This window comes from Xyrauchen texanus, chromosome 28, assembly GCF_025860055.1.
Source record: "Xyrauchen texanus isolate HMW12.3.18 chromosome 28, RBS_HiC_50CHRs, whole genome shotgun sequence".
NCBI classification, from domain to species: Eukaryota; Metazoa; Chordata; class Actinopteri; order Cypriniformes; family Catostomidae; genus Xyrauchen; species Xyrauchen texanus.
The window spans coordinates 34,165,672-34,181,774 of record NC_068303.1 but is presented as its reverse complement, the minus strand read 5'-3'; the positions used below and the strand labels follow the sequence as shown (position 1 = coordinate 34,181,774).

Below are 16,103 nucleotides of genomic sequence, written 5' to 3'. Positions count from 1 at the left end.
ATATATATATATAAGCCTGGCTCCATATTGGCGATACTTTAGTTTCACAATGACCGTAGTTAGGAGTGGGTGGGTGATGTAAAGCTATGGACCCAAGTAAGTTATGTTGATATTGTTCAACTACAAGTTGAGCCCAACTAACACTTGAGTGTTTCAGGCAAAGCAGCAGTTGTTTTGTACTCAAATTGCTAGTTTTTACATTGCTTTTTATAGAGATCGAAAACAGAAAGCAGTGGTTGGTCCAAAAAATATGGATAGCAGGAAAGGAGAGAAGAGGCACTCTTTCAAAGTGGTGCTCATGATCCGGAAGCCTCTCAGATTGGATTGTGGAGAGGCTGTATTTACCAGAAGACATGGCTCATGGGAATTTAACAGCCAGACAGCATTCAAATGCACTGGGTTCGTACTACAGGTGGTTCATAAAAATCTTTGCTGACATGGTTCAACCACTCCACAGTCGATACAAATTTCTGATTTTGACAGGTCAGCACATGGTTAACCAAGTGGCACTGCCAGATTTATACCACCCCTTTTTCCACACAAATCTCTTGCATTTCCATTACAAATCTCTTGGGGTAAACCCCTTGCTGCTCTAGTCTAGACTACTGGTTACAATTAAAAAAATTATAATTTTTTATATCAATATTTATTAAAACGTTTATATGAAAACCATGCGCTGGATGGCAAAAGGTATTCTTTTTAATAACTGTTAATTGTTAGTTTTGACAGCATTTAACTTTTTAGTCACTCATTTCATAAAATAACATAAATCCAACTGATTTTCATATTTTTACATGATATAATCAGGTCCACCAAACAAATCTTTAAAGTTAATGCAAATTTACTGTAGCTTAATTACCACCACTGTTTTTCATTTGTATTCTTAACTGGATTTCACATAGTTATTAAAGTTATAGACGTCACCACATATTATTATAAAACAATTTTAATATTCAAATACAAAATACCAAATTTAAACATAAGAAATCAAAATGTCATCAGGACATCCACATTATGCTCTCTCAAACATGTACAAAACAGTTTCCAAACTTTATTCCAAAAAATGACCCCAGAGGCCTGGAGACAGAAACAGGCTTCTCGGAGGAAGGAGAAAAGGGTGAAAAAGAGAGAGACAGGCAGAGTTAGACCTCTAAATGCTGTCAGCTGCTTCAAGATCCAATAAGTCACAATGATACAAAGGGAACTTTACTGGCAAACACTCGTCTAAACACAGAGTAATAAATATAATGCTTAAAGAGTCAAGTCCAAAAAACAGTGAAGGAACGCTCTCTGCTCTAAGAGCCTGAGTTAGCATGTATTCATACCCTTGGGCCATCTCAGGCACTGCTCGTCTGTTCAGTCTTCACACTGGAAAATGAAACTCATGTTAGTAATCCACACACAAAACAGATAAGCATTCTAACAGCACTGGGGTATTTTTCTAATACCACCGAATGACAGAATCTGCTTCACTTATCTTTATATTTTCTCCCTAATTTGGAAAGCCCAATTCCCAATGCACTCCCAAGTCCTCGTGGTGGCGTAGTGACTCGCCTTAATCTGGGTGGCGGAGGATGAATCTCAGTTGCCTCCGCGTCTGAGACCATCAATCCTCGCATCTTATTACGTGGCTTGTTGAGCGCGTTACAGCGGAGACCTAGCACGTGTGGAGGATCAAGTTATTCCCTGCGGCATCCACGCACGTGTAGCATAGAAAGCGAACCACATTATAGCGACCATGAGGAGGTTGACCTCGTGGCCTGACCTGGTTGCTTAGGAAGCCTGACCGGAGTCACTCAGCATGCCCTGGATTCGAACATGAGACTCCAGGTGTCGTGGTAAGCGTCAATATTCGCTGAGCTGCCCAGGCCTCCATCTTTTTCTCTTTTTAAGTGCTCTAGAGTCTTGCTACCCTAACCAAGCCTAATGGGACCTGACAAAATAACAGGTTTTAAGGTAGATTTGAGTTGAGTGTTTGTAATTAGTGGAAAATTATATTAAAATGAAACTACAAAATATTTAAATGTAGGTCATAATGCATACATGCACAAACACTCCATCATTCAATGTGTCAGAGCTTGGAAAGCTGTTCTTTTTCTATAATCCCATGCTCCGGTATAAGCCACAGGTCAGTCCTATTCTTTCTTGTTTTTTAGAAAATGGGTTAACTGCGAAATTTACAATGAAGGACTACACTGCCCATAATCCTGAAGACAGATAACTAAATTGAGGCAGTCACCCTACACTCCCAAACAACTTATATTTTTTGTATATATGTTAATTTTCATTTTAGTCATAATTTGTCATTTGATGAAAATGTTGTCAATATTTCACGGTATATTCATTAATTGTAGTCAATTTTACTCTGACTAAAATGGCATATAAATTTAGTCAACAAAATACAAATCTTAGTTGAAGGTAAAGTGCAAAATGACAATAATAAAATTATCAAACTGTAACAAACCAAATATTAAAATGTTTTAAAAAAAATATATAAACTACTAACAATTATTTAAACGTAGATCAAACCTAATAAAGATGAATGTGTAATATGTCAGATTAAGCAACATGAGAAAACCTGACTTCCTGAAATGATAGTATATAATAAATACACTAAAGTATTAGCTACTTTTTAGAAGTTACTTGGTTGTGAATTTCGTACATTTAAACAGTTTAGTATATTGAGTTATGTGCAGCGCATTTTTAAGGAAACAGCGCATTCACAACCCTTTAGCAAAGTTTATCGTACAGGTGTTCAGCTCTTGCATTTCAATCACAGAAAATACACAATATATTTTGACTAGATTTTGGAATAAACTAATTATGTTTAGAGTATGTTAGACTTACAAACACTGACTATAGGTCAAATTGTACCATAGTTTCTGATTCAGTAATATCATTTGCAATGCTCAATGGAATGAGCAGTTCAGTCATTCCTAAAATATGCAGTTTTTGGATTTTCATGACTGATCTTGGAACTGGTTGCTTTAGTTCATTGCATAACCCTTTATTACATTTTCTGTTTTTTAAATCTCTGGAGAAAATTAATGGGAAAGCTTATGCCATGGTGCGCTTAAAAAGAGGGTGTTAAATGCTTCATACAATGTGCAAGACTGAACGTTAAATTAATCAACCATGATAAGCAAAAGGTGATAAACAACATTCTGAGCATAAGTCCCAGAAGCCCACGCATCTTACTAGTCATCACAACACAAAAATGCATAATTTAATCTGAACACCTGACTTAATTCTTTGTGCCTTCTTTACCTTTTTGCATTCTTTGTGTGCTTTCCTTACCTTTTTGCCTCAGCTTTTTCTGAGATTTCCTCTTCTTTCTCTTCTGAATTATGGGAAGAAAATAATTAAATAAATACATTACGCACTGGAATGGGGTGTAGTACCTCGTCTAGAATGCATGCTCACTTATCAACAGATCACCAATTAAATGCTATTCTCAGCTCTATCAAACTCTTACCAGCTTTCTTCTCTTCTGCCTCTTTCTTCTCCTCCTCTATACGTGTTCTTTTGGCTCCCTTCTTGTGATTGACAACATTTCTGCGACCACCCTCTCCTTCATCTTCAGAGTCAGAGAACTCCTCATCACAGGCAATTCTCTTATCAGATGCACGGACTAGACACGGACACAAACAACAGGAGAGCAGACATGTATGAGCTGGAACAGAATCTGAAGTGCATCTAGACATGTTTCTGTCCTCACTGAAATCCATCAAATCAAATCAGCCAATAAGAGCATTTCAGATTAAGAAAAAGTTAGATATGTTCCTCTTATTTGATTGGCAACATTTCAATCATGCTGATATTTCTTATAACAGCACTGCAACCCTTCATTGTTTGTATCACTCCACTGAGGCATTTAGAACTGTTTGTGTTGGTAGAGAAAATATAATATACATACTAACTGGCCAAATGTTGTATTCAACATTAACTTGTATATAGAACTGTTGTAAGAACCACATCTTGTTCAAGTGAAAGTTTTTGTTGTAAAAATCGCAACACAAGATATTTTGTTTGTTGAATTACAGGGGTGCTGATTGCTTAAATATACAGCTATGTGGAATTGATTTTCAAACAATAAATTTTCATACTGGGTGTGATCTTGAAACATGACAGAAATGGAAACGATGTAAGAGACAAAATGGAATATATATATATATATATATATATATATATATATATATATATATATATATTCCTCAGCTGTTGAGAGAGAGTGAACTATGTGTGGATCTTACTGGAAAGGCGTTTATCTGGGTCCTCCATGTCTTCATCTACGGTGTCATCTGGAATACTGTCTTCTGGAATGGCCTGCATCTGGACACCAGGAGCATGAGGAAGCATTCGCAGGTTCTCAAACAAACGCTGCCTGTGATAAACACAGAGCAAACACACTCAGGCAACTGGACAACTTCTAGTTTTTAATAACAATGGCCACCCTTAATATTAAGTCTCTAACTGAAAGAAATGTATGTATAAATGACCAAAACTGTACACTGTTTTATGCAGGCATAAATTATATTGAACAGAGTATGCCACAATTTATACAAATGGATTACTCTTTCACATAAAAAAAAGTCTCTTCCTAGATCCATTCTAACCAGGGGTTGCATTAATCGAAAAATGTCTTTTATTTACCGAATCACTGACCGAAAATTAAGAAATGTTTCTATCAGGGCTTGAGTAGCTCAGCCAGTCAAGACGTTCAGCTGACTTCCACCCCTGGAGTCACGAGGTCGAATCCAGGGTGTGCTGAGTGACTCCAGCCAGGTCTCCTGAACAACCAGATTGGCCCTGTTGCTAGGGAGGGTACACTCCTCCTCGTAGTCAATATAATGTGGTTCTCGCTCTTGGTGGGGCATGTGGTGGGTTGTGTGTGGATGCCATGGAGAATATCCTGAAGCCTCCACACGCACTACGTCTCCACAGTAACATGCTCAACAAGCCACGTGGATAAGATGTGCTGATTGACAGTCTCAGACACGGAGGCAACTAAGATTTGTCCTCGGCCACCCGGATTGAGGCGAGTCACTATGCCACCACGAGGACTTCGAGTGCATTGGGAATTGGGCATGCCATTGGGCATTGGGGAGAAAGGTGAGAAGAAAAAAAAGAACACTCTGTATAATTTTGATAGAAACATTTATTTGCATTTTTTCTCCTGTTTTAGTGTGTCAATACAGCCAATAAATATTGTTTTAAATAATTATTTTATAGGGTTCTGGAATTAATTTGTATTAGCAGAGTGACCAACCAAATGTATTATTTTCACCATGGTTGAAGGGGTAATCGGGTGACTAGATCACAAGACACTGCAAGAGCAGAATAAAAAGAAAAACCCAAGAACCCACAAAAGAGCGCCGTACCCATGGATAAAAATAAGAGCGGAAAATGTACAATCAAAGTAAGGATGATTTGTAGCACAACCTCTGAATCTAACATCCTTTTGTATTTATGTTTGAAAGCAGTACATACTTGATCTTGTCCATGTACTCCTGTGTGTTCTGATTGGTCATGTTGGACGGACTGATGTGCAGTTTAAAGTCAGGACCAAAATACTCAAAGTAGTCATTATATGGCAGCTCTACAAAATGAGAGACAGAGAGAAACCACTTTTCACAAACAGACACAGTCTATAGAGATATAGATACATTATTTCAGTGATATCCTCAGGGAGTAGGAACATTTTGCTGCATACCATTTCATAAAATAAAAAATAAAAAAACACTTACAGCCGCTTCCTGAAGGTACTTTCAATAAAAAATAAAAGATTAAATACAAAATTATAATGTTGGCTTAATGCCTTGCCATAAAGTTTAAACTTTTGAAAGTTAGTTTGAAGGTTTTCCAAATATTATGTAGTTTGAAGAGATGTAGAACTTGTTCTCTAAGGTATTCCAGAGAATACTTAGCAGAGACAGAAATTAATGGGAAAAATGTAAGCAACAAACATCAACGGAAGTCCCATCTTAGAGGTAAAACAGCCAATCACCTTTTAGATACAGACATCACCTGTCAATCAACTCAAGAACGTGCATGCGCATTAGCTACACAAGCCAGGAAAATTGTGTTTCTTTTAGCGTAATCAGAGGAAAAGGAGCACAATTTATGATTCCAGTGTTGTCAGATTTTACTACTGATTTGAAATGTTCTTTGATGGTAATCTTGACCAACCGTTTTTGGGATTTTAGTTTTCCACTGTTCAAATAGATAGGAGCTGCACTGACATGACTGGAAATAGCTTCCTGAGAGCGTTCCAAAAATGTGTTCTGAGTGGTTGCTAGGCAAATGCTAGGGCAGTGCTAGGTGGCTACTTGGTTCTTTTGGGAGGTTGATAGGCAGTTACTACATTGATCTGGCTGGTTGATATGCAATTGAATTCCTAGGGTGTTTTTGGTGGTTGCTAAAGTGTTATTAAGCTGGTTTGTGTGGTGACAAAGTGATTGCTTGGGTGTGCAGAATGGCTTTACCAGGTTATTTTCTGTGTAGGTTTTTAGGGCAATGCTATGCAGTTGCTTTGCGTTACTGAAAGATTGAATAGACAGATGTTTTTCTGAATGGGCAGAATACATAAAACAACCCATGATTTTCCACTTTATAACATTAATGCACTAATATCAATAAAGTGATTTGTGGGGGCCTGGGTAGCTCAGCAAGTAAAGACACTGACTACCACACCTGGAGTCACAAGTTCGAATCCAGGTTGTGCTGAGTGACACCAGTCAGGCTTCCTTAGCAACCAATAGACCCGGTTGCTAGGGTGGGTAGTCACATTGGGTTAACCTCCTCGCGGTCGCGATAATGTGGTTCTCGCTCTCAGTGGGGCGCGTGGAGAGTTGTGCGTGGATGCCGCATTGAATAGCATGAAGCCTTCACATGCGCTAGGTCTGCGGTAACGCTCTCAACAAGCCATGTGGTAAGGGGTGCGGATTGACACTGAGGAAACTGAGATTCGTCCTCCACCACCCGGATTGAGGCAAGTCACTATGCCACCACGAGGACTTAAGAGTGCATTGGGAATTTGGCATGCCAAATTGGGGAGAAAATCAATGAATAAAATAAAGTGAGTTGTACAAATGATTATGGAGAGACTAGAGATCAGATCATTTGCATTTGGATCAAGCCCATAAACGAGGCGGAAATGCTAACATGTTTGTACCATCAGGTATGTCTGTGTCCAAGGCCACGGCTGTCTCGTATGTCCAACAGCGAGCCACATTACGGATGGTGTAGCCCCCACCACCCAACATCATTAATGGCAGGTTAAACGACTTTATGTACTCCACACATTTCGCATGACCTTAAAGAGAAATCAGAAGAATTCAGTTTAAACTCAGTAAAGAGAAAGCTCTGCATGAATGTGATAATAAAGGAATGCGTCTTTAAAAGAGAGAAATGCATCAGGTAGATCCACATTTTCAATGAACAAACTCAATAATAATCCTTTTATGGTAAACTTTGCCACAGAGAGCAAGCAGTGCATTTATATGGAATCATAAGGAATTTAACATTTCTAATTTCACTCAATGATTCTGGTTCTATAACAATTATGTTAGTGTTTATGAGGAAAACTACAAACATACTGGAGAACCAGTTCTTGATTCCCAACCCTAAACACATCAGAACATTGCTGAAAACTTGTGTGATATCATGCTGCTTACCGCGGATGGTGAGGTTGAAGCAGCCCAATCTGTCTCCAGAGAGAGAGTCTGCACCACACTGTAACACCACTGCACTGGGCTGATACATTTCCATCACTTTAGACATCACCTGCACACACAGATACAAACACAGTTTTATCAAAACTACACTGCAATAACACTGGACTGGCCAGGCACTTTCAGTCACTTTAGACATTCGATGATCACATACATACACAATTGGGGATGTCAAACATGCATACTAGGAATGTTTTTCGTTAAGCTGGTCAGAGAATGTTCAAAGCTGGTCTAGAGGCCGTAAACACAAGCTGTTATCTTTTTAATATTTCATTGGTTTTTATTTTACATTTGACTTTTTTCAATTTTGTGATATTTGAATCTTTGATTCTGCTGCTGGATACCCAAAAACCCCAAGCACTGTTTGCTTCATTTGTATTGTAATATGTATCTGTATGTACCTGGTGTGTATATGTGTATATATATATATATATATATATATATATATATATATATATATATATGTGTGTGTGTGTTGGATGAAAGAACATCAACTCCAAATGAATCTAGCAAAGACTCAACAATTGCAACATCCAGGACAGACAGAAATCTTGAGGTTGTTTGGCGATCAGCCGAACTTCATGGACCACATCGCAAAGACAGCCGATCATGCAGATTTGCACAGTACAACATTAGGAAAATCAGATGTTTCCTATCAGAGCATGCTACAAAACACTTTCCCCAGGCTCTTGTTATGTCCAGACTGGACTACTGCAAAGCTCTTCTGGCAGGACTTTCTGGATGTACAATCAAAGCTCTGCAATTGATCCAGAACGCAGCAGTGCATGTGGTCTTCAAGAGAACACACGTCACACCTCTCTTAATTGAACACTAATGGGTGCTCGCATCAAGTAGTTTCTAGAACAGCAACTGGCTCTGCACCCCCCGATCTAGACTCACTACTACTTGATCTTTTTTTTTACTCTGTGCCCTCCAGAAGCTTACAATCAGCGGGTGAGCGGCACCTCGTGGCGGCATATCATAGATGCACAAAATCGCTTTCCAGGACTTTCACTTCCACAGTTCCTCGCTGGTGGAACGACCTTTCCGAACTCCATCACAGCAGCTGGTTCTTTAGCTACTTTCAAGAAACATCTAAAAACGCATCTCTTCCGTGAGATGCACTGTCTTTGCAAGATACATAAATCTAATTTGTATCTTCATTCTTTAGTTTTAATTTTTTCTAATATAGCTTGGTTCTTTATTTTAGCACATATAATATTTATATAAATTAACTCTTTAAATAAAGGGAGTGTGTTTTATAGTATATTCCTTTTTGTGAGAATCATTGGTATTGAAAATATTAGTATAGTAACAACCCTAATTCAAACATCTACTGCTATGATGTAAGATTAAATACACAAACAGACTACTCTGAATTTTGATTACATAAAAAGAACATTAGAAGCTCACACTCACAGGTTTAAATATCTGCTCATATGACTCATCATCAATTCCATCTCTCAGAGGGAAGTTTACTGCATAATATTTCCCTTTTCCAGCACCAATATCCTGAAAAACATAGAAAAACATAGAACTGTTTTCAATCCAGAGATTTGTTACATCTCATTCATATGACTTTAAAGTGATAGTTCACCCATATATGAAAACATCTGTAATTGTTAACTCACCCTTATGTCATTACAACCCGATATAACTTGCTTTCTTCCATGGAACACAAAATGAGATGTTAGGCAGAATGTTAGCCTCAGTCACCGTTCACTATAATTGCATCTTATTTCCTTTCAATGAAAGTGAATAGTGACTAAAACATTCTGTATAACATCTTTTGCATTCTATTGAAGAAAGTCATATGGGTTTACACTAAAATGAGGTAAATGAATGTTTTCTAATCTTGACCATTAACTGTGATATGGGTAAAAACATGAACAAGAGTGATCATTATGTACAAAAACAATGAAAAAGATGACTTCTGATTGCTGACTATTTATAAAATGTCTCCCTAGCTGTTTCCTTTAAGACAGCTCTTTCCACCCTGTCAGTGCTGTATAATGAGAGATGGCCTCGCACCCGCAGGTCTCCTGTGCCAGGAAAATATTCGCCATATTTGTGGAAGGACACGGTCATCACTCTGTCAGTGGTGTAAAATGCCTCCTCTACGCCATCTCCATGATGAATATCAATGTCGATATACAGCACCCTCTGGTGATACCTGTGAGAAACACACAATCAGGAGGAATAAGGAGGAAGTTTTCAAGACAACAGGAATCCAACCCCCCAAAAAGCTTAACAAACTCTGCCTGTAAAGTATAATCATGTTTAGCAGACTCCATTTGTTAATAATGCACTTAAAGGGACAGTTCACACAGTCATAACTTACTTAAACCTCATGTTGCCCCAAATCTGTATGACTTTCTTTTTTCATGGAACGCAAAAGGAGATGTTAGGCAGAATGTTAAGGGCTGACATCCTCAGTCACTATTCACTTTCAGTGTATGGGAAAAATATGCAATTATAGTGAATGTTGACTGAGAATAACATTTGCCTAACATCTCCTTTTGTGTTCCACAGAAGAACTAAACTAAAATGGCTATGTAACAATGTAAATGACAGAATTTTCATTTAAGTGAACTATCCCATAAATATCAAAGTGAATCTGGAAAGCAAATGTGAGTTTGATAGACAGCTCACTTGAGCAGTTCCAGAATGGCGAGAACAATGTCATTGACATAGCAGAATCCTGATGCTTCCGATTTCTTAGCATGATGAAGACCACCGGCCCAGTTTACTGCAATGTCAGTCTGCTGCCTGTTCAACTTCACAGCACCAGCTGTATCAGGAAAGTGCAGTGAAGGAGAGAAAAGGGTGATTTAAAAAAATAATTAATCCATTAGAGAACTTGCAAAAAATGTGATCTACCTTTCCACAAGCCCTCACAAAATCAGGTAAATGAACTAGTGATCTATACTGATATACAGCATTAGCTGATATTCAACAGTGCTGCTATTTTTTTATGATTTTATCACTAGTCAATAACTACCAGCGGAGTTTACATCCCCCCCAGCGCTAACGCTAAGGAAGCGCTCTGTGAACTGTAAGGGGCTATGAGCGAACTGCAGAACGCTCACCCTGACGGACTGTTTATTGTCGCCGGAGATTTCAACCATAAGAATCTCAAGACAGTGCGCCCTAAATTCCATCAGTATGGGGACTTTGCAACGAGAAGGGCGAACACGCTTGACCTTGTTTACACAAACATCCCAGGCACGTACAGAGCTGAGCCACGCCTCCACCACGGCTACTCTGACCACATCTCTGTTATGCTAATTCCAGCATAGACCGCTACTCAACCGCTCCAGAAGCAGGTGAAAACCTAGCCAGCAGGAACCATCTCTGCTCTTCAGGACCGTTTTGAGTGTACTGACTGGCACATGTTCAGGGAGGCTGCAACATATGGCGACCCTACCAACTTGGAGGAATACACAGCATCAGTTACCAGCTACAACATCAAGTGCATTGATGATGTCACCTTCTCCAAGACCATCACCACACGCTCCAACCAGAAGCCGTGGATGACTGCGGAGGTGCATGCGCTGCTGAGGACCCGAGACTCCGCCTTCAGAGCAGGCGACAAGGCTACCCTAAGAACAGAGAGGGCCAAACTGTCCCGGGCCATCAGAGAGGCAAAGCTCGCACACGCCCAGAGAATCCACAGTCACTTCCAGGACAGCGGCGACCCGCGGCGCATGTGGCAGGGCATCCAGGCCATTACCAACTACAGGACAACATCAGTTGCCTGTGACAAAGATGCCTCCCTTCCAGATGCGCTGAACGACTTCTATGCTAGGTTTGAAGCACAGAATGACGTGGTGGCGAGGAAGACCACCCCTCCTCCCAATGACCAGGTGCTCTGCCTTACCATGGCTGATGTGAGGAAAACTCTATGTAGAGTCAACCCACGGAAGGCTGCTGGACCAGACAACAATCCTGGCAGAGTGCTCAGAGGATGTGCAGACCAGCTGGCAGATGTTCTTACCAACATCTTCAACATTCGCCGTTGTTCCAACGTGCTTCAAGGCCACCACCATCGTCCCCCATGCCAAAGAAGTCTTCAGTGTCCTGCTTCAACGACTACCGTCCCATCGCCATCATCATGAAGTGCTTCGAGAGGCTCGTCATGAGGCACATTAAGACCCAGCTGCCCCCCTCACTAGACCCACTGCAGTTTGCGTATCTTCCAAACCGTTCAACAGACGATGCCATCGCCACCACCCTCCATCTGGCCCTCACCCACCTAGATAAAAAGGACTCATATGTTCGAATGCTGCTCATAGACTTCAGCTCAGCATTCAACACAATCATTCCTCAGCACCTGATTGGAAAGCTGAACCTGCTGGGTGCTGGACACCTCCCTCTGCAACTGGATCCTGGACTTCCTGACTGGGAGACCTCAGTCAGTCCGGGTCGGGAACAGCATCTCCACCACCACCACCACCACCACACTGACGACTGGGGCCCCCCAGGGCTGTGTGCTCAGTCCACTGCCGTTCACTCTGCTGACTCACGACAGCTCGAACCACATCATTAAGTTCGCCGATGACACGACCGTGGTGGGTCTCATCAGCAAGAACGATGAGTCAGCATACAGAGAGGAGGTGCAGTGGCTAACGGACTGGTGTAGAGCCAACAACCTACCTCTGAATGTGGACAACACAAAAGAGATGGTTATTGACTTTAAGAGAGCACAGAGTGACCGCTCTCCGCTGAACATCGACGGCTCCTCTGTGGAGATCTTCAAGAGCACCAAATTCCTTGGTGTTTACCTGGTGGAGAACCTCACCTGGTCCCTAAACACCAGCTGTATTACCAAGAAAGCCCAGCAGCGTCTCTACTTTCTTCGAAGGCTGAGAAAAGCGCATCTCCCACCCCCCATCCCCACTACATTCTATAGAGGGACTATTGAGAGTATCCTGAGCAGCTGCATCACTGCCTGGTTTGGGACTTGCACCGTTTCGGACCGCAAAGTCCTGCAGAGGATAGTGAGGACAGCTGAGAAGATCATCGGGGTCTCTCTTCCCTCCATCAAAGACATTTACGAAAACACTGCATCCGCAAAGCAACCAGCATTGTGGATGACCCCACACACCCCTCACACAAACTCTTTACCCTCCTGCCGTCTGGCAAGAGGTACCAAAGCATTCTGGCCCTCACGGCCAGACTGTGTAATAGCTTCTTCCCCCAAGCCATCAGACTCCTCAATACTCAGAGACTGGACTGACACTGACACACACACACACACGTGTCCTGAGTTGCACTTTAATTTTTGTCACTTTATACCTGGCTGCTACCTCAATAACTGCTATGTGCATAGAACACTATCTCATAGTATGTTATGTTTACATTTGGCATTTTTAGAAACAGTCATCTTTTTGCACTACTGTGTACTGGTCGGCGCTGCACTGTCTCTCACTGTGCCTATTGTCCTGTTAATGTTTAGTAATTTATTTGTGTAAATTTTATTTACACATTTGCACATGCATTTTATATAGGTATGTTATTTAGTCTGTGCAGTCTCATGTGGTTCTGTGTTTGTCCTATGTTGTTTTATGTAGCACCATGGTCCTGGAGGAACGTTGTCTCGTTTCACTGTGTACTGACTACCATGAACAAAATGTGCATGGACCATGAAAGCAGTCACTTACCTGCAGAACCTCCAGTGGAGAGTTGGCAGAACTCGAATAGACCATCAAAGACTGGGCAATCCTCTCCTACATTAACTACACAAGCACACACACATCAAATTACATATACTCATCAGACATGTCCACATTTCTAAAATTCTACACAATCCTAATTCTATGGTTTAATATTTCAGATAATTTAAATCCTCATGCATTTGATGAATATTACTGTATTTTTGTAATATTTTTTTTTTAAAGTAACACAGACGTACAACGTTGCATCTGCTTGCTAAACTCTGACATGTTGTCTGGCCGAATGGAGCGCAGAAATTTGATGTAGTCGTCACTGTGGTACTTGGTCATCTCTTCTGCGATGGCTTTATGAGGTCTCTGGAAGGTCACAAAATGCATGATCACACACACAGAGATAAAAAGTCAACCAGTTCTCTAGTGATCTCACAAGTCACAATAAAAGTGAGTATTTCATCAATCCTGGCTGGTTGGCTGTGAATACTACATTTCTACAATGGTATCTGAAACTGAAAACGAATGTTTTTGAATGATGCTGCATCTACGTCCCAAGGTGTCAGTGCCGCTCTTAACGTAATACACTTTAAAAAAAAAGCATGTTCCCCAACTCTGGAAATTACTAAATAGAACACATGTTTTATTAGACTCAAGCTTACTACACGAAGTCATTTCTAACTGAAAATGTTGAATATATAGAGACAAAATCAAATTTACGATGTATCAGGGACATTTAAACTAATATGACAGTAGATAGCAGTGGGAATTCCAAAAAGAGGATAAAAGAACCTTTCGTTAATGAACGTCTTTGTCAGTGATTTAGTTGATGAGATTAACACTGGTTATGTATTTGTTGTGGGGGCTTCTGTACCTTTGGGCCTTTAGAATCGTTACCACAATTCACCAACTAGCTATGGCCCAGCAGGTGAGGTGAAAATTGGACATAACCTTTCCCAAACTAGTTAGCAATTAAATCAAACTATTCTCACCTAAAAATGTATAACGTTAAAGTCTTAAGGTCACACTTTCTGTATAGCAGGGATTTTAACATGTATCCTGGTGCAATGCCTTGCCCCATTGACATGCCGTACTTCACACAAGTTTTCCTTTGTTTTCACAAACTGAGGGACGATGGATCAAACTTAATTATTAATCTAAAAGGAATCAGACTGGGTTCATAAGATGAGTCATTTATGGATCCAAACTCACATAAATCTCCATCTTCCTGTACAGGCCGTAGTTCAACAGGAGGTTATGAGTCATGCGGATTCTGTGGGGCTTCATCGGATGGCCCTGTCCATAATAATAATTTCCAATATCCCCTGGAATGACAAATATAGATATTTTTCACATTATAAGACACATTAGAAAACCAACAGATCAGTTCCCAGTTAACAACACCTTTTTTTTTTAATCAACAAATCCCAATGACTACTACACACAGACTATCCAAATCATTTCACAAGAGATTTCTAACCAAATAAATAGTTCCGTGACATAACTACTAAATGAAAACGAATTCTAGAAAACTCTTTTAAATAAGAGCTTCCACTAATTTCCAGCACACTATATTAATTACTGAGGGAACAAATCCTGCATATCACAAATCACTAAAAAGAAGATAATCAAGTTCAAATAATTTATGTATGTTCGCGAGTACTGGGGTCTGCGCATGCGCAATACCCGCATCACTGCACAGGCCCTGGCGGCAATATAATTTTAAACTGAATAAACTTATCACACCAGTTCATAAAGATTTAAAACCCCCACACGTTCAATTACCAATAATAACATGCGATCATAAGACAGAACTAAGTTTAGCAGAGCCTGTATTTACTCTCTTGATAAGATGACACAAAGCAGCACCGCTAGCATATGTGCTAACCGAGCCACAACTTCATTCATAAACTCGTCGCATTATAAACTGTACTGGACCAGAACTCAGCAGACATGATTATATTACATTTATTCAGATTATAATGAAGATAGTGTTGGTTTAGAAAGATCTGGGTTAAATGTGGACGGGAGTTATCTCGTATCGCGAATTAAACGGAACCGAAGCGTCTTACCGTCATAATAATAACAGACTTTCTTCTTAGTGCCGCTCTGCAGGGTGTACGCCATGACCACTGTGCAGAATAATCACACACCCGTATACAAATACAAATACAACAGTAAATTGTGGATAATATACGCTAATGCCCCTAATGAAAAAGAGAAAGATAGAAATAGGGTTAAGTGGGAGGAGTAACTGCAGAAATGGGGGCGGATGGGGAGTTGTGCAGTGTTGCCAACTATTTTCAATGGAAAGTAGCTAAAGCCTGCTCGAAAAGTAGCTAAATGTCGCCAGATGCGTCATGCGTCATTAGCATATTAATGACGTCATCGCGTCGTATTTGCATTCTGCCTAATTTCTCGGTACTGTAGCCTACTTTAGTTTATAATAACGGTTATCTCCTCTAAACCGTGCTCATACTGTTTTTATATAAGTATATAGCCGAAAAACGGCCAAATTAAATGTTTTGAATTAAAACAAAGGAGAAGGCAGCTGATATGTGATCACTGATTGGTTCCTGCTAACACAGCGTGCACATGCGCAGCTCATTCATGTCTATGTCCGCTGGCGTGCAGTCAACGGAATGTGCTGCTCCTCTCAGCCGCTCACTGAACAGAGCAGACGCAGCGGGGAAGTAAGACCTCA

At 40.3% G+C, this 16,103-nt stretch overlaps 1 protein-coding gene across 2 annotated transcripts; it reads right to left on the bottom strand.

Moving 5' to 3' along the window:
* Positions 1-714: 714 nt before the first annotated feature.
* On the bottom strand, positions 715-15,728 carry LOC127622331 (histone deacetylase 2-like). 2 transcript variants are annotated; one of them, XM_052096406.1, is made up of 15 exons: positions 15,472-15,728; positions 14,612-14,724; positions 13,648-13,765; positions 13,397-13,471; positions 10,386-10,524; positions 9,765-9,906; positions 9,153-9,245; positions 7,677-7,785; positions 7,175-7,315; positions 5,491-5,599; positions 4,254-4,384; positions 3,476-3,631; positions 3,298-3,340; positions 1,326-1,368; positions 715-1,094 (listed from the first exon to the last, which is right to left on the bottom strand). In XM_052096406.1, exons 1-14 carry the CDS (start codon positions 15,524-15,526, stop codon positions 1,338-1,340), a joined length of 1,455 nt encoding a protein of 484 aa, XP_051952366.1. In that variant the 5' UTR covers positions 15,527-15,728; the 3' UTR covers positions 715-1,094; positions 1,326-1,337. The 2 variants fall into 2 exon arrangements, with proteins under 2 accessions (XP_051952366.1, XP_051952365.1); XM_052096405.1 differs by having other exon boundaries at positions 716-1,368; positions 15,472-15,727.
* Between the last annotated feature and the right edge of the window lie 375 nt (positions 15,729-16,103).